The 19,616-nt window shown below is 37.8% G+C and overlaps 1 protein-coding gene across 1 annotated transcript in view; it reads left to right on the top strand.

The window, feature by feature from the left end:
- tgfbr3 (transforming growth factor, beta receptor III) overlaps positions 1–19,616 on the top strand; it is a 146,133-nt gene that overhangs the window by 41,792 nt on the left and 84,725 nt on the right. The window contains 1 exon segment of the mRNA XM_061888683.1: positions 6,229–6,410. Coding sequence (XP_061744667.1) covers positions 6,229–6,410 — 182 coding nt within the window.

Genomic DNA, 19,616 nt, shown 5'->3' with positions numbered 1-19,616 from the left:
CACTGCTTTTGGGCTTTGTATATTTACAGTTCACATTCGGAGTACACTGACAGTACATGTTTACAGTACATGTTGACAATACACGTTTAAAGTACATAATTTGATTCAAAGGAATTCTCCAACATCTTGTTTGCTATGTAAATGATATTTTTGGTAAAAATCACCTTGGCTGCTGACTGCCGCACATACGCCGCGAGCGAGCGCAGAGATGACCTACAAACAAGTAGATTTTTGATTGATTAGGAGGAGAGTGGATCTTTGAGTACATCTGAGTTCCAACTCGACCTTGAGTGACCTCCCTCACACAAGGATTTGTTTATTCCTTTGCTGCGGTTTTGCTTTGTTTGCTGTTATTTCCTGTCAACATCTGCTTTTTCTCATGAATCGGCAATATTCAAATAGATTTCTGTTTTTAAAGCAACGTGTTTCTTTTTAATGCAACGTCCTCACAATGACACCAACTACATGTTGTAGTAGCCGTATGCTAAATTAGCTTCATGCTAAATTAGTTTCATGCTAAATTAGCTATTTTTTATGCTGAACTACCGAGGGTGCCGGGGCCCACTCAAATATTAACACTGAATGATTCATATTATTGTTAATTGTAATCATATTTGATAATTACTCACATCATTTTCTTTGTCATTTTTTAAATTAAATATACCGGTGTAAATAAACATATATATGTATATGTATGTATGTATATATGTATGTACGTAAGTACATATATATATATATATATATATATATATATATATATATATATATACATATATATATATGTATATGTATGTATGTATATATGTATGTACGTAAGTACATATATATATATATATATATATATATATGTATGTATGTATGTATGTATGTATGTATATATGTATGTGTGTGTGTGTGTGTGTGTGTTTCTATCCATCTATAAATAAAGTACTGGGTCATGGAATAGATCAATACATAGTTTGAGTATTATTATGTAAAATTATAATTAAGAAATAATTTACTTAATTAAAATAAAATTCCCAATTGACTATGTTTTATTGAGTATCTATACATATATATTTGTTTTTGGCATCCATCATATCTGTAGTGCATCTATTTGAAAAAAATTGACAACATTAAATTGTTTTATTCAACACAAACTTTAGGCTTAGGTCAGGCTGATTAGAAAAATAAATGCAAATACAAAATACTGGAAAGGGAAACAAAAATCCTAAAAACTAAGTGGGGAAATTAACATACAATTATGTTGTGTTGAAATAAACTGAATTAATAATGAATACATTTCTTTAAATAAAATGTCCAAAATAAAAGTGCAAATAAAAATACAGCTTCATCACTTAAGTAATTTTTTGCGCTTAAACAGTTTCTGAACGCCTTTAGCGCCAGACTTCTTACGTTTCTTTGACTTTCTCATTTCTGCCTCAAGTGGTTGAAAAGTGTATTGCAACTTACATGAAAATATATATTTACTGTAAAAAAAATATTTAAAAAAATTAATAAATACAATTTAAGTAAATAAAAACATTTAAGGGTTGTGAAATAACAATAGCAAAAAATTCAGTTATTGAAAAAAATATATAAATACGAGTTCATAATAAATGCAAAAATGTTTTTAAAAAATAACAATAGTAAAACAAATAATAATTTGATAAAAAATGATAAAAACTGTCAAAAATTTAATTGCGAATGAAAATAGAGCTTCACCTTTTTAGTCATAATTTTTGCGCTTAAGGAACTTCTTTATGACTTTAGCTCAGTTTGATTGTCATTGCTGACTAATTTATTAATACATAATAATATTGAATATGTTTTTCACTTAAACTGCCAGTAAAAGAAAAGTGCAAATGAAAATACATCTTCACCCTTTTAATCATATTTTTTTCTCTTAAGAAACTTCTCTTTGACTTTAGCCCCAGACTTCTGCTCGTTGTTTGTTCTTGTCATTACTGCCCCAATTGGTGGAAAAGTGTTTTGCAACTTATATAAAAATAAGTTATTTACTGTAAAAAAATCTATCAACTTTTTTGGGGGGAAAAATATATAAGTAAAAGTAATAATAAAGCAATTAAAAAAGTAAGGGCTTAAAAAATAACAATAGTAAAAAATATATAATAACCTGAAAATAATTAAAAACTGTAAGCAATGAAAGTGCAAATGAAAATACATCTTCACCACTTCAGTCATAATTTGTGCGCTTAAGAAACTTTTCAGTCACTTTAGCTCCAGACTTCCTGTCTTTGTTTGATGGTCATTACTGCCCCATGTGGTGGGAAAGTGTATTGCAACTTGTATAAAAATAAGTTATTTACTGTAAAAAAAAAAAAATCAATAAAAAATGTTTTTTAATAAAAAAATTAAATACAATAAAAACAGTTAAGGGTTGTGACAAAATAACAGTTAGAAAAATTAAGTAATTGAAACAAAATTTTAAGTAATAATGAATTAAGCAATTAAAAAGTAAGGGTTTAAAAATAACAATTGTAAAAAAAATACATATAATTAAAAAAAACTACAAAATTAAAGTGCAAATGAAAATACATCTTCACCACTTCAGTCATAATTTGTGCGCGTAAGAAACTTTTCAGTCACTTTAGCTCCAGACTTCCTGTCTTTGTTTGATGGTCATTACTGCCCCATGTGGTGGGAAAGTGTATTGCAACTTATATAAAAATAAGTTATTTACTGTAAAAAAAAAAATCTATAAAAAATGTTTTTTAATAAAAAAATAAAATACAATAAAAACAGTTAAGGGTTGTGACAAAATAACAGTTAGAAAAATTAAGTAATTGAAACAAAATTTTAAGTAATAATGAATTAAGCAATTAAAAAGTAAGGGTTTAAAAATAACAATTGTAAAAAAAATACATATAATTAAAAAAAACTAAAAAATTAAAGTGCAAATGAAAATACATCTTCACCACTTTAGTCATAATTTGTGCGCTTAAGAAACTTTTCAGTGACTTTAGCTCCAGACTTCCTATCTTTGTTTGATGGTCATCACTGCCCCATGTGGTGGGAAAGTGTATTACAGCTGAGTACCGCCGGGGCCCACATGGACCACAGCTGACAAACACATATCCTTTGGCGGGCCCCCAGGGGGCGCTCACTGCCGAGGAAACACCAGGTTACATCTTCCGCTGTTGTCCCAGGAGGAAGGCAGTGTCCATACGTAGCAGGACGGCGTGATGATGTCACAACAACAGCACGGGAAGAGAACACAATAGTTGTGTGAGGCGGAGGGAAATAACAGAAGGAGACGTCAACATTGAAATCTAGCTTTCCCTCAAATTGTTTCCAAATGTGGCAAGATTGCAACCTTGGCATGTTTTCTAACGTGCAGGCGCCACGCTGCGCACTCAAACACAGAACCTGACACCGCGGACCTTCACCACGGGAAACCCTTGTTTGTTCCTGTGTGCGTACGAGTCTGTGCGTGTGTCTGTGCGTTTGTTTGTGTGTGTGTGTGTGTGTGTGTGTGTGCGTGTGTGTAAGTGGGTCAGGTAGATCTCAGAACTTGTTGGCCACCTGAAAACTTAGCGGAGGTTGAAGCGTCATGGTGCACGTAAACATTTGTCCTTCCTGCTTGCCTGTCCACTGTCTCCATGGAAACAACACGTGTCCACTGTCTCCATGGAAACGACATGTCCAATGTCTCCATGGAAACAAGACATGTCCACGGTCTCCATGGAAACAAGACATGTCCACGGTCTCCATGGACACAAGACATGTCCACGGTGTCCATGGAAAGACGTCTTGTGTGTGGTGCAGTGCAGTGCAGTGCAGTGCAGTGCAGTGCAGTGCAGTGCAGTGCAGTGCAGTGCAGTGCAGTGCAGTGCAGTGAGCCTCCACAGCAGCAGGGGGCAGCACTCTTCGTATGGTCTGGGAAGGAAGCCACAACTGAAAATCATTTATTTGATTTAGTCTTTTTGCCATCACTCTACTAGAGGGCTCCACATCCCATTGTGATGTCACATATCAGCCAAACAATAATTATCGAATTGGATCTAAAATGTGCGATACCAACACTCCTGTAGCGCGTTTACTTGTGTGTGATATCATGTGCGATACAGGCGGCCCTGCAGAGTGTTTACTTGTGTGTGATATCATGTGCGATACAAGCGGTCCTGCAGAGTGTTTACTTGTGTGTGATATCATGTGCAATACAAGCGGTCCTGCAGCATGTTTACTTGTGTGTGATGTCATGTGCGATACAAGCGGTCCTGCAGCGTGTTTACTTGTGTGTGATATCATGTGCGGTACAAGCGGTCCTGCAGCGTGTTTACTTGTGTGTGATGTCATGTGCGATACAAGCGGTCCTGCAGCGTGTTTACTTGTGTGTGATATCATGTGCGATACAAGCGGTCCTGCAGCGTGTTTACTTGTGTGTGATATCATGTGCAATACAAGCAGTCACTTGTGTGTGATATCATGTGCGATACAAGCGGTCCTGCAGTGTGTTTACTTGTGTGTGATATCATGTGCAATACAAGCAGTCACTTGTGTGTGATATCATGTGCGATACAAGCGGTCCTGCAGTGTGTTTACTTGTGTGTGATATCATGTGCAATACAAGCAGTCACTTGTGTGTGATATCATGTGCAATACAAGCGGTCCTGCAGCGTGTTTACTTGTGTGTGATATCATGTGCGATACAAGCAGTCTTGCAGAGTGTTTACTTGTATGTTATATCATGTGCGATACAAGCATTCTCGTAGAGTGTTTACTTGTGTGTGATATCATGTGCGATACAAGCGGTCCTGCAGCGTGTTTACTTGTGTGTGATATCATGTGCGATACAAGCGGTCCTGCAGAGTGTTTACTTGTGTGTGATATCATGTGCGATACAAGCGGTCCTGCAGCGTGTTTACTTGTGTGTGATATCATGTGCGATACAAGCGGTCCTGCAGAGTGTTTACTTGTGTGTGATACAAGCAGTCTTGTAGAGTGTTTACTTGTGTGTGATATCATGTGCGATACAGGCGGCCCTGCAGAGTGTTTACTTGTGTGTGATATCATGTGCGATACAAGCGGTCCTGCAGAGTGTTTACTTGTGTGTGATATCATGTGTGATACAAGCAGTCCTGCAGAGTGTTTACTTGTGTGTGATATCATGTGCGATACAAGCAGTCCTGCAGAGTGTTTACTTGTGTGTGATATCATGTGCGGTACAAGCGTTCCTGCAGCGTGTTCACTTGTGTGTGATATCATGTGCAATACAAGCAGTCACTTGTGTGTGATATCATATGCAATACAAGCGTTCCTGCAGCGTGTTCACTTGTGTGTGATATCATGTGCAATACAAGCAGTCACTTGTGTGTGATATCATGTGCAATACAAGCAGTCACTTGTGTGTGATATCATGTGCAATACAAGCAGTCACTTGTGTGTGATATCATGTGCGATACAAGCGGTCCTGCAGAGTGTTTACCTGCGAGTGATAACATGTGCGATAGAAGCGGTCACTTGTGTGTGAAAAGTAAAACAAATAAAAAACTAATTAATAAATAAAATACAATTAAAATTTTTAAAAGTATGTAAAATATGAAAAATAAAAGTAATTTACTGTAGAAAAAATGTATTATAAAAAATGTTTTATTATGCCCTGCGATGAGGTGGCGACTTGTCCAGGGTGTACCCCGCCTTCCGCCCGATTGTAGCTGAGATAGGCGCCAGCGCCCCCTGCGACCCTGAAAGGGAATAAGCGGTAGAAAATGGATGGATGGATGGATGGTATTTTTTTTGTTGTAGAAATAAAAAGTAAAAAAATCAAATAAAAACAAAAAACAGTTATACAAATAAAAATAATTAGTTATTTACTGTAAAAAAAATAAAAATAATAATTGATACAAAAAAAATAATTTAAACTAAAAAAAACACTTCAGAGTTAAAAAATACAATTTACTGTAAAAAGAAAAGTTTTTAAATGAAGTGATAAAAAAGTACAATAAAAACAGCTAAGGGTTGTAAAAAAATAACATGGAGTTCTTTAAGGTGTTAGGGTCAGGACCACCAGACCTCCTGTGGTCCAGGTGCTGCTTGGGTCTCCATGGTAACCGCTCAGGGGGTTGAGTCAGACCTGGCTCGCCTGCGGGGAAACTCTGAGGCGGCGCGGCGTGGAGCGCCTCTAAAATGTGTTTATCACTCGTGCTGCACCTGAAACGCTCCCATCATTTATGGAGAGAAACACATGTCTTATTATTGCTTGTAAAACTAGAACTTTCTGCCCAGCAGGACCCGGGTTCCCCGCCATGTGCCCGCTGGAGCCGGCGGGCGAGGGCCACCCCGTGCAGGCCGCGCTGAAGACCTTCACGGCCCTGTCGGGCTGCGCCAGCCGGGGCACCGCCGGCCTCCCCCAGGAGGTGCACGTCATCAACCTGCGAGGCGCCGCACCTGACGACGCACCTGTCCAGGTGAGTGGTCCACCTTCCTGTTTGGTCAGCGTGCGATACCAGCAGCTGCCTCTAGTGAACCACATCATTCATCTCAGCGGTTGCACAATGTGCAAGTGTTGTCAGCAGGTGTGGTCAGGTGACCTGTCAATACGGAATGTGCTGACTCGGCACCCGCTCTCCACCAATGAGAGCGCCCCCTGCTGTGACACATGCGCCCGCGGCCTGGGAAAGTGTGCAGGTCCTGACTTGAAGCATGTTGAAGAGTGCACTTGTTTGCACGTGTCCTCCCAGCTGGTGCTTCATGTCGGGACTCATACAGGTCATGCACGAGTACGATCGGCCGATACCAGTATCACGTGTCAGCTATCGTTTGTTTTATGTATTTGAAGGTTATTGACCAATATTTAAACTACTTCCCTATTCATTTTTATTACAAACAACATGAATGTAACGATCACTAAATCATGTTCTTCAACTTCTTGACTCTGATATCAACTCTGACTTACTCTTCATTCTCATCCTATTTGATGTTATATCTAACTATTTCCCACCTTGTCATCAAATGATGTGAGAGCATGTGTTGATCACTAAGATTATTATCAGGGCTTAGCTCAGACTGATTACTCTGTTGCAAGTCCTGGGTATTCTATGTAACTTATGTGTGCAAATGGCTATTGAGTTTTTTTTTTTCTCCTGGCCTCAGTCTGGACCCTCTCCCCGGGAGTCCAGCCTTAGACTGAGTCTTTGTGGACTCAGTTTGGTTTATGGTGTGTTGGCAGCTCAGTTCAGTCTTTGCTGAATCAAGTGTTTTGTTGCACCCTAAAAAGTGTTAGCAGCGTAAGTATTGTACTTAATACACACCAGCTGTTTGACTGTGACGTGCATCGTGAACGTTTTTGGAGGTGTTGAAATGTCCAAATGCTAATCAGTAGCATGGAAGTAGCAAAGCCAATGTGTGTTAGCATCAAGGCAGCACATTTGTAGAAAAGTGGAGCCTTACTTTCCTTACGGTGGAGAGTTTTTTGGGTCAGTTCCTTGGTTGGCATTACAAAATGCAACATTACCTCAAGGTACTTTGGCTGAGTCCGCTCTCAGTGCTGCTGGAGTGGTCGCCAAGTGCTAAGAGCCGGTACCTTACTATGGGACTTGTAGTACACCTGAATCAGAGCGGTGGGCGCCCCAAAGTACCGTATTTGGTACAAAGAGGGTTCACTCTTTTTCTTTCATTCCGACAGCTGAAGAAGTAGTTTGATGAAAGTTTGAGGAAATGTGAGAAGGAGCGAGTGATTACGCGAGACGGGGAGGTCCAGAAGGAGCTTCTGGGCCGGGGTCCAGAATTAAAAACCGCTGAGGTATTTTGTGCTGGCGAGCGACGGCAGAGGGAATTTAGCGAGCGCACGGCGCCGCACACGTCCTGCCGCTGCGACGCGTGCGGCCTCCTGTCACGCCACGCTCACGGTGGCGGCCATCTCTTCCCCTCGATGGCTTCCTGCAGGAGGCATTAGTCGCAGCTAATAAGTGACCTGCGGCACGCTCCTGGCACGCGCCCAAGAACAACACACCTGATGGCGGATATATGCCCGGCAGCCATTGGAGAAAGTGCTGTCCTAACCTCCCCCTTCCTTCAAAATAAAGGCCCGCTCCAAAGCCAACAAAACTCTGCAGGATGAAGAAGACGACGTGTCAGCTTGCAACAACTTCTCCTTTCTGGCCGACTAGTCCACTCCACCTGCCCAAATCTATATTTATTATATATTCACTAGTCCACTCCACCTGCCCAAATCCATATTTATTATATACTCACTAGTCCACTCCACCTGCCCAAATCTATATTTATTATATACTCACTAGTCCACTCCACCTGCCCAAATCCATATTTATTATATACTCACTAGTCCACTCCACCTGCCTAAATCTATATTTATTATATATTCACTAGTCCACTCCACCTGCCCAAATCTATATTTATTATATATTCACTAGTCCACTCCACCTGCCCAAATCTATATTTATTATATATTCACTAGTCCACTCCACCTGCCCAAATCTATATTTATTATATACTCACTAGTCCACTCCACCTGCCCAAATCTATATTTATTATATATTCACTAGTCCACTCCACCTGCCCAAATCTATATTTATTATATACTCACTAGTCCACTCCACCTGCCCAAATCCATATTTATTATATACTCACTAGTCCACTCCACCTGCCCAAATCCATATTTATTATATACTCACTAGTCCACTCCACCTGCCCAAATCCATATTTATTATATACTCACTAGTCCACTCCACCTGCCTAAATCTATATTTATTATATATTCACTAGTCCACTCCACCTGCCCAAATCCATATTTATTATATACTCACTAGTCCACTCCACCTGCCCAAATCCATATTTATTATATACTCACTAGTCCACTCCACCTGCCCAAATCCATATTTATTATATACTCACTAGTCCACTCCACCTGCCCAAATCCATATTTATTATATACTCACTAGTCCACTCCACCTGCCTAAATCTATATTTATTATATATTCACTAGTCCACTCCACCTGCCCAAATCTATATTTATTATATATTCACTAGTCCACTCCACCTGCCCAAATCCATATTTATTATATACTCACTAGTCCACTCCACCTGCCCAAATCTATATTTATTATATACTCACTAGTCCACTCCACCTGCCCAAATCTATATTTATTATATACTCACTAGTCCACTCCACCTGCCCAAATCTATATTTATTATATACTCACTAGTCCACTCCACCTGCCCAAATCTATATTTATTATATACTCACTAGTCCACTCCACCTGCCCAAATCTATATTTATTATATACTCACTAGTCCACTCCACCTGCCCAAATCTATATTTATTATATACTCACTAGTCCACTCCACCTGCCCAAATCTATATTTATTATATATTCACTAGTCCACTCCACCTGCCCAAATCCATATTTATTATATATTCTGCAGCCTCATGCAATAACCCCAGAATCTCCATTTACAAACTTAATTGGTTTTGGAACAGGGTTCATGAATCAAAAACACATTTTTGCATCAGAGACAATTTAAATATTAATCCTATTTTAGTGAAGGTATGAACACTTTGAACACAACAACAACAACAAGCTGAACTGGATCATCTTTCTATTTATTAACAAGCCAAAACAATAACAACAATCTCAACTCGATATGTTTTCTATTTATTTACATGCCAAAACAACAACAACAAGCTGAACTGGATATTTTTTCTATTTATTAACAAGCCAAAACAACAAAAACAAGCTAAACTGGATTTTTTATTTATTCATAAACAACAACAACAAGCTAAACTAGATCATCTTTCTATTTATTAACAAGCCAAAACAACAACAACAATCTCAACTGGATATTTTTTCAATTTATTTACAAGCCAAAACAACAACAACAAGCTGAACTGGATCGTCTTTCTATTTATTGACAAGCCAAAACAACAACAACAACAACCATCTCAACTGGATATTTTCTATATGTATTAAGAAGCCAAAACAACAACAACAAGCTAAACTGGATATTTTTTTCTATTTATTAACAAGCCAAAACAACAACAACAAGCTGAACTGGATCATCTTCCTCTTTATTAACAAGCCAAAACATCAACAAAATGAAGTGTGTTGTGTGCACTGTTCTTCTAAAACAAGCATTTTGGAGCTCTCACAAACAATCAGAAATCACCAAAAAATCTTATACTGAAAGAAGACATATTGCTCCTCTATTAAAGATTTCAAAAAGTCAAAGCCACTCACGTTAACAATGGAGGAGCTGAGGAGGAAGGAGCAGAGAGAAATGAAGTACCATGTGTGTACTTTGGAATATATCATTAGGCATATACCGTATTTCCTTGAATTGCCACAGGGTATATAGTATGTGCCTGCCTTGAATTACTGCCGGGTCAAACTCGCTTCGCAAAATAATTAGCGCATGCTTAGTATTACCGCCGGGTCAAACTTGTGATGTCACGAGTGACACTTGCCCTGTCATCATTTTCAAAATGGAGGAGGCTGATTTCAATATCGGTAATTTGAAAACGCATAAAGGGAAGAAGATTAACAGCTATTCAGTAGGATTTAAAGTCCAAGCTTACGTAACACTCACATTTTTACTTCATGCCTTTGGTAAGTGCCGGAGTGAGAAGAGGTTTTAAAATAATTAGCGCATGCTTACTTTTACCACATGCCTTTGGTAAGTGCAGGAGTTACAAGAAGTTTTAAATTAATTAGCGACCCGGCGGCAATTCAAGGAAATACGGTACTTAATATTTATAAAAGCATATCAGTCCTGTACTCACAAAATATACGTGGTGTATATACTTTATATATGTTGTACATAATGTACATGGTGTATATACTTTATATCTGTTGTACAGAATATACATGGTGTATATACTTTATATACAGTATGTTGTACATAATATACATGGTGTATATACTTTATGTATGTTGTACAGAATAAACATGTGTATATACTTTATATATGTTGTACAGAATAAACATGTGTATATACTTTATATTTGTTGTACAGAATATACATGGTGTATATACTTTATATACAGTATGTTGTACATAATATACATGGTGTATATAAAGTAGATTATATAGAGTATGTTGTACATAATGTACATGGTGTATATACAGCAGGTTGTATAGAGTATGTTGTACATAATATATATGGTGTATATACTTTATGTATGTTGTACAGAATAAACATGTGTATATACTTTATATATGTTGTACAGAATAAACATGTGTATATACTTTATATTTGTTGTACAGAATATACATGGTGTATATATTTTATATATGTTGTACATAATATACATGGTGTATATACTGTATATATGTTGTACATAATATACATGGTGTACAACAGTAGGTTATATAGATTATGTTGTACATAATATACATGGTGTATATGCTTTATATATGTTGTACATAATATACATGGTGTATATACAGTAGATTATATAGAGTATGTTGTACATAATATACATGGTGTATATAAAGTAGATTATATAGAGTATGTTGTACATAATATACACGGTGTATATAAAGTAGATTATATAGAGTATGTTGTACATAATATACACGGTGTATATAAAGTAGATTATATAGAGTATGTTGTACATAATATACATGGTGTACATACAGTAGATTATAAAAGTATGTTGTACATAATATACATGGTTTATATACAGTAGATTATATAGAGTATGTTGTACATAATATACATGGTGTATATAAAGTAGATTATATAGAGTATGTTGTACATAATATACATGGTGTATATACAGTAGATTATAAAAGTATGTTGTACATAATATACATGGTGTACAACAGTAGGTTATATAGATTATGTTGTACATAATATACATGGTGTATATGCTTTATATATGTTGTACATAATATACATGGTGTATATACAGTAGATTATATAGAGTATGTTGTACATAATATACATGGTGTATATAAAGTAGATTATATGGCTGGCTCGCATCGTGGTCACTCCGTGATCACGTACGACCGCCAGACACTTCTGGATATGGACATATTGGGCCGTTTTGGACTGATAGACGCGGGCGTGCTAAACATGCTAACTAGCATGGGGATTCGTCGGCGGCTACGTCCAGCGGCCTGTGAAGCAGCGGAGTCTAGTAGCAGCGGGGGCCGTCTACGGAGCAGACGCCAGCGGTGTGATCGGAAACGCGGATGTCGAGCGGGGCTAAAAACAAAGCAGAAGGCTAATCCCCACAGAACACCACTTTCCTCCATCCCGAAGACGGATTTAGATGGAAAATGCGAGACTACTGGTCTGGGTAAGGAGTCTGTTAAATTAGAACAAGTTTTTTCTGCTTTGAGTGTTTCAGAGTTGGACATGTGTTTTACTGAGGTGGCTAACTATGATGTGTGCAGTTTATCAAAGCAACAAACACACAATCGGAAAATCCCCGTTACTGAGGAGGCTAACTATGATGCGTGCAGTTTATCAAAGCAACAATCAAACAATCGGAACATTCCCGTCGTATCAATTCCTAGATATGGTCGTAATTATACTGAATGCACTGGGCATAATAAACACAACATTATTAATATTGCTACTACGGATAATTTGATCAAAAATTCCCTAAAACAGCCCACTACCTATAATGTAGGTTTTTTAAACATAAGATCATTGTCTCCCAAAACGTTATTAGTTAATGATATTATCAGAGACAACAATCTTAACGTCATCGGTCTCAGTGAAACCTGGCTTAAACCAAACGACTTTTTTGCGCTAAATGAGGCATGTCCTCCTAACTTTACACATGCGCATATTGCCCGTCCGCTTAAAAGGGGTGGGGGGGTCGCACTAATATACAACGAAAACTTTAACCTTAGTCCTAACATAAATAATAAATATAAATCGTTTGAGGTGCTTACTATGAGGTCTGTCACACCGCTGCCTCTACACCTGGCTGTTATCTACCGCCCCCCAGGGCCCTGTTCGGACTTTATCAATGAATTCTCAGAGTTCGTTGCTGATCTAGTGACACACGCCGATAATATAATCATAATGGGGGACTTTAATATCCATATGAATACCCCATCGGACCCACCGTGCGTAGCGCTCCAGACTATAATTGATAGCTGTGGTCTCACACAAATAATAAATGAACCCACGCATCGCAACGGTAATACGATAGACCTAGTGCTTGTCAGGGGTATCACCGCTTCCAAAGTTACGATACTCCCGTATACTAAAGTATTGTCCGATCATTACCTTATAAAATTCGAGGTTCAGACGCATGTTCGTCAAACTAATAATAATAATAACTGCTATAGCAGCCGCAACATTAATACGGCCACAACGACAACTCTTGCTGACCTACTGCCCTCGGTAATGGCACCATTCCCAAAGTATGTGGGCTCTATTGATAACCTCACTAACAACTTTAACGACGCCCTGCGCGAAACCATTGATAACATAGCACCGCTAAAGTTAAAAAAGGCTCCAAAAAAGCGCACCCCGTGGTTTACAGAAGAAACTAGAGCTCAGAAATTATTATGCAGAAAGCTGGAACGCAAATGGCGCACGACTAAACTTGAGGTGCACCATCAAGCATTTAGTGATGGTTTAATAACTTATAAACGCATGCTTACCTTAGCTAAAGCTAATTATTACTCAAATCTCATCCACCGTAATAAAAACGATCCTAAATTTTTGTTTAGTACGGTAGCATCGCTTACCCAACAAGGGACTCCTTCCAGTAGCTCCACCCACTCAGCTGATGACTTTATGCAATTCTTTAGTAAGAAAATTGAAGTCATTAGAAAGGAGATTAAAGACAATGCGTCCCAGCTACAACGGGGTTCTATTAACACTGACACGATTGTATATACGGCGGATACTGCCCTCCAAAATAGTTTCTCTCGTTTTGAGGAAATAACATTAGAGGAATTGTTACAACGTGTAAATGGAATAAAACAAACAACATGTTTACTTGACCCTCTTCCTGGGAAACTGATCAAGGAGCTCTTTGTATTATTAGGTCCATCAGTGCTAAATATTATAAACTTATCACTTTCCTCGGGCACTGTTCCCCTAGCATTCAAAAAAGCGGTTATTCATCCTCTTCTTAAAAGACCTAACCTCGATCCTGACCTCATGGTAAACTACCGACCGGTGTCTCACCTTCCCTTTATTTCAAAAATCCTCGAAAAAATTGTTGCGGAGCAGTTAAATGAACACTTAGCGTCTAACAATCTATGTGAAACCTTTCAATCCGGTTTCAGGGCAAATCACTCGACGGAGACAGCCCTCGCAAAAATGACTAATGATCTATTGCTAACGATGGATTCTGATGCGTCATCTATGTTGCTGCTCCTCGATCTTAGCGCTGCTTTCGATACCGTCGATCATAATATTTTATTAGAACGTATCAAAACACGAATTGGTATGTCAGACTTAGCCCTGTCTTGGTTTAACTCTTATCTTACTGATAGAATGCAGTGTGTCTCCCATAACAATGTGACCTCGGACTACGTTAAGGTAACGTGTGGAGTTCCCCAGGGTTCGGTCCTTGGCCCTGCACTCTTCAGCATCTACATGCTGCCGCTAGGTGACATCATACGCAAATACGGTGTTAGCTTTCACTGTTATGCTGATGACACCCAACTCTACATGCCCCTAAAGCTGACCAACACGCCGGATTGTAGTCAGCTGGAGGCGTGTCTTAATGAAATTAAACAATGGATGTCCGCTAACTTTTTGCAACTCAATGCCAAAAAAACGGAAATGCTGATTATCGGTCCTGCTAGACACCGAACTCTATTTAATAATACAACTCTAACATTTGACAACCAAACAATTAAACAAGGCGACACGGTAAAGAATCTGGGTATTATCTTCGACCCAACTCTCTCCTTTGAGGCACACATTAAAAGCGTTACTAAAACGGCCTTCTTTCATCTCCGTAATATCGCTAAAATTCGCTCCATTCTGTCCACTAAGGACGCTGAGATCATTATCCATGCGTTTGTTACGTCTCGCCTCGACTACTGTAACGTATTATTTTCGGGTCTCCCCATGTCTAGCATTAAAAGATTACAGTTGGTACAAAATGCGGCTGCTAGACTTTTGACAAGAACAAGAAAGTTTGATCACATTACGCCTGTACTGTATATACCTTTATATACATATATACATACATATATACCTATACTGGCTCACCTGCACTGGCTTCCTGTGCACTTAAGATGTGACTTTAAGGTTTTACTACTTACGTATAAAATACTACACGGTCTAGCTCCATCCTATCTTGCCGATTGTATTGTACCATATGTCCCGGCAAGAAATCTGCGTTCAAAGGATTCCGGCTTGTTAGTGATTCCCAAAGCCCAAAAAAAGTCTGCGGGCTATAGAGCGTTTTCCGTTCGGGCTCCAGTACTCTGGAATGCCCTCCCGGTAACAGTTCGAGATGCCACCTCAGTAGAAGCATTTAAGTCTCACCTTAAAACTCATTTGTATACTGTAGCCTTTAAATAGACTCCCTTTTTAGACCAGTTGATCTGCTGTTTCTTTTCTTTTTCTTCTATGTCCCACTCTCCCCTGTGGAGGGGGTCCGGTCCGATCCGGTGGCCATGTACTGCTTGCCTGTGTATCGGCTGGGGACATCTCTGCGCTGCTGATCCGCCTCGACATCTCTGCGCTGCTGATCCGCCTCCGCTTGGGATGGTTTCCTGCTGGCTCCGCTGTGAACGGGACTCTCGCTGCTGAGTTGGAACCGCTTTGGACTGGACTCTCGCGACTGTGTTGGATCCATTGTGGATTGAACTTTCACAGTATCATGTTAGACCCGCTCGACATCCATTGCTTTCCTCCTCTCTAAGGTTCTCATAATCATTATTGTCACAGACGTCCCACTGGGTCATTATTGTCACCGATGTCCCACTGGGTGTGAGTTTTCCTTGCCCTTATGTGGGCCTACCGAGGATGTCGTGGTGGTTTGTGCAGCCCTTTGAGACACTAGTGATTTAGGGCTATATAAGTAAACATTGATTGATTGATTGATTGATATAGAGTATGTTTTACATAATATACACGGTGTATAGAAAGTAGATTATATAGAGTATGTTGTACATAATATACACGGTGTATATAAAGTAGATTATATAGAGTATGTTGTACATAATATACATGGTGTATATAAAGTAGATTATATAGAGTATGTTGTACATAATATACATGGTGTACATACAGTAGATTATATAGAGTATGTTGTACATAATATACATGGTGTATATACAGTGGATTATATAGAGTATGTTGTACATAATATACATGGTGTATATAAAGTAGATTATATAGAGTATGTTTTACATAATATACACGGTGTATATAAAGTAGATTATATAGAGTATGTTGTACATAATATACACAGTGTATATAAAGTAGATTATATAGAGTATGTTGTACATAATATACATGGTTTGTATACAGTAGATTATATAGAGTATGTTGTACATAATATACATGGTGTATATAAAGTAGATTATATAGAGTATGTTGTACATAATATACATGGTGTATATACAGTAGATTATAAAAGTATGTTGTACATAATATACATGGTGTATATAAAGTAGATTATATAGAGTATGTTGTACATAATATACATGGTGTATATACAGTAGATTATAAAAGTATGTTGTACATAATATACATGGTGTATATAAAGTAGATTATATAGAGTATGTTGTACATAATATACATGGTGTATATAAAGTAGATTATATAGAGTATGTTGTACATAATATACATGGTGTATATACAGTAGATTATAAAAGTATGTTGTACATAATATACATGGTGTATATAAAGTAGATTATATAGAGTATGTTGTACATAATATACATGGTGTATATACAGTAGATTATAAAAGTATGTTGTACATAATATACATGGTGTATATAAAGTAGATTATATAGAGTATGTTGTACATAATATACATGGTGTACATACAGTAGATTATATAGTGTATGTTGTACATAATATACATGGTGTATATACAGTAGATTATAAAAGTATGTTGTACATAATATACATGGTGTATATACAGTAGATTATAAAAGTACGTTGTACATAATATACATGGTGTATATAAAGTAGATTATATAGTGTATGTTGTACATAATATACATGGTGTATATACAGTAGATTATAAAAGTATGTTGTACATAATATACATGGTGTATATACAGTAGATTATAAAAGTATGTTGTACATAATATATATGGTGTATATAAAGTAGATTATATAGTGTATGTTGTAGTGGTGCACACAGTTTCTTTTTAGCTTCCAGACGTTACAACACAAACATTGTTTACATTCCAGGAGTATACAATAAGAGTGTTTGTGGGACACTTTGAGGAACAGATGCTGAAACATTACACTTTGTTATTCTCCATGTTGTAACTCTGCTTGTGCAATGTTCCACTTTGTTATTCTCCATGTTGTTCCACTTTGTTAGTCTCCATGTTGCTGCTCTGCTTGTGCAATGTTCCACTTTGTTATTCTCCATGTTGCTGCTCTGCGTGTGCAATGTTCCACTTTTTATTATTCTTCATGTTGTTCCACTTTGTTATTCTCCATGTTGCTGCTCTTTGTGTGCAATGTTCCACTTTTTATTATTCTTCATGTTGTTCCACTTTGTTTTTCTCCATGTTGTTACTCTGCTTGTGCAATGTTCCACTTTGTTTTTCTCCATGTTGTTGCTCTGCTTGTGCAATGTTCCACTTTGTTATTCTTCATGTTGTTCCACTTCGTTATTCTCCATGTTGTTGCTCTGCTTGTGCAATGTTCCACTTTGTTATTCTTCATGTTGTTCCACTTTGTTATTCTCCATGTTGCTGCTCTGCGTGTGCAATGTTCCACTTTTTATTATTCTTCATGTTGTTCCACTTTGTTATTCTCCATGTTGTTGCTCTGCTTGTGCAATGTTCCAATTTGTTATTCTTCATGTTGTTCCACTTCGTTATTCTCCATGTTGTTGCTCTGCTTGTGCAATGTTCCACTTTGTTATTCTTCATGTTGTTCCACTTTGTTATTCTCCATGTTGCTGCTCTGCGTGTGCAATGTTCCACTTTTTATTATTCTTCATGTTGTTCCACTTTGTTATTCTCCATGTTGCTGCTCTGCGTGTGCAATGTTCCACTTTTTATTATTCTTCATGTTGTTCCACTTTGTTATTCTCCATGTTGCTGCTCTGCGTGTGCAATGTTCCACTTTGTTATTCTTCATGTTGTTCCACTTTGTTATTCTCCATGTTGCTGCTCTGCGTGTGCAATGTTCCACTTTTTATTATTCTTCATGTTGTTCCACTTTGTTATTCTCCATGTTGCTGCTCTGCGTGTGCAATGTTCCACTTTTTATTATTCTTCATGTTGTTCCACTTTGTTATTCTCCATGTTGCTGCTCTGCGTGTGCAATGTTCCACTTTGTTATTCTTCATGTTGTTCCACTTTGTTATTCTCCATGTTGCTGCTCTGCGTGTGCAATGTTCCACTTTTTATTATTCTTCATGTTGTTCCACTTTGTTATTCTCCATGTTGCTGCTCTGCGTGTGCAATGTTCCACTGGCACTGGGACTATTTCCAAAGTCGTGCTGCACTTTTATAGCCTGGCTTTTCTTCTCCTGCTGGTTTTCACATTTGTCTGGCATGAAGAAGTTTGGTCTCCATCAAGCCAAGGAGAAGCAGAAGTGACGCTCAGGAGGTGGAACAACATCTCCTCCAATTACAGCTGGATGATTGAATTCCACTTTCCCCGCATAGATGTGGAATATCAACTATACACACACAAAGATGTGGAATATCAACTATACACACACAAAGATGTGGAATATCAACTATACACACACATAGATGTGGAATATCAACTATACACACACAAAGATGTGGAATATCAACTATACACACACAAAGATGTGGAATATCAACTATACACACACAAAGATGTGGAATATCAACTGTACACACACAAAGATGTGGAATATCAACTATACACACACAAAGATGTGGAATATCAACTATACACACACAAAGATGTGGAATATCAACGATACACACACAAAGATGTGGAATATCAACTATACACACACAAAGATGTGGAATATCAACTATACACACACAAAGATGTGGAATATCAACGATACACACACAAAGATGTGGAATATCAACTATACACACACAAAGATGTGGAATATCAACTATACACACACAAAGATGTGGAATATCAACTATACACACACAAAGATGTGGAATATCAACTATACACACACATAGATGTGGAATATCAACTATACACACACAAAGATGTGGAATATCAACTATACACACACAAAGATGTGGAATATCAACTGTACACACACAAAGATGTGGAATATCAACTATACACACACAAAGATGTGGAATATCAACTATACACACACAAAGATGTGGAATATCAACTATACACACACAAAGATGTGGAATATCAACTATACACACACAAAGATGTGGAATACACTTCCCTCACTGACCTGCACACTGCACACAGCCTCTAAGCTAGCAGGCTACACATCATCAACAATGTTATTCTTTCAAATAAAGTTGTAATAAGTTCATATATTCTTTATAACTTCATATATT

This window comes from Nerophis ophidion, linkage group LG26, assembly GCF_033978795.1.
Source record: "Nerophis ophidion isolate RoL-2023_Sa linkage group LG26, RoL_Noph_v1.0, whole genome shotgun sequence".
Classification (NCBI taxonomy): Eukaryota; Metazoa; Chordata; class Actinopteri; order Syngnathiformes; family Syngnathidae; genus Nerophis; species Nerophis ophidion.
This window is presented reverse-complemented; position numbering and strand designations above follow the sequence as displayed.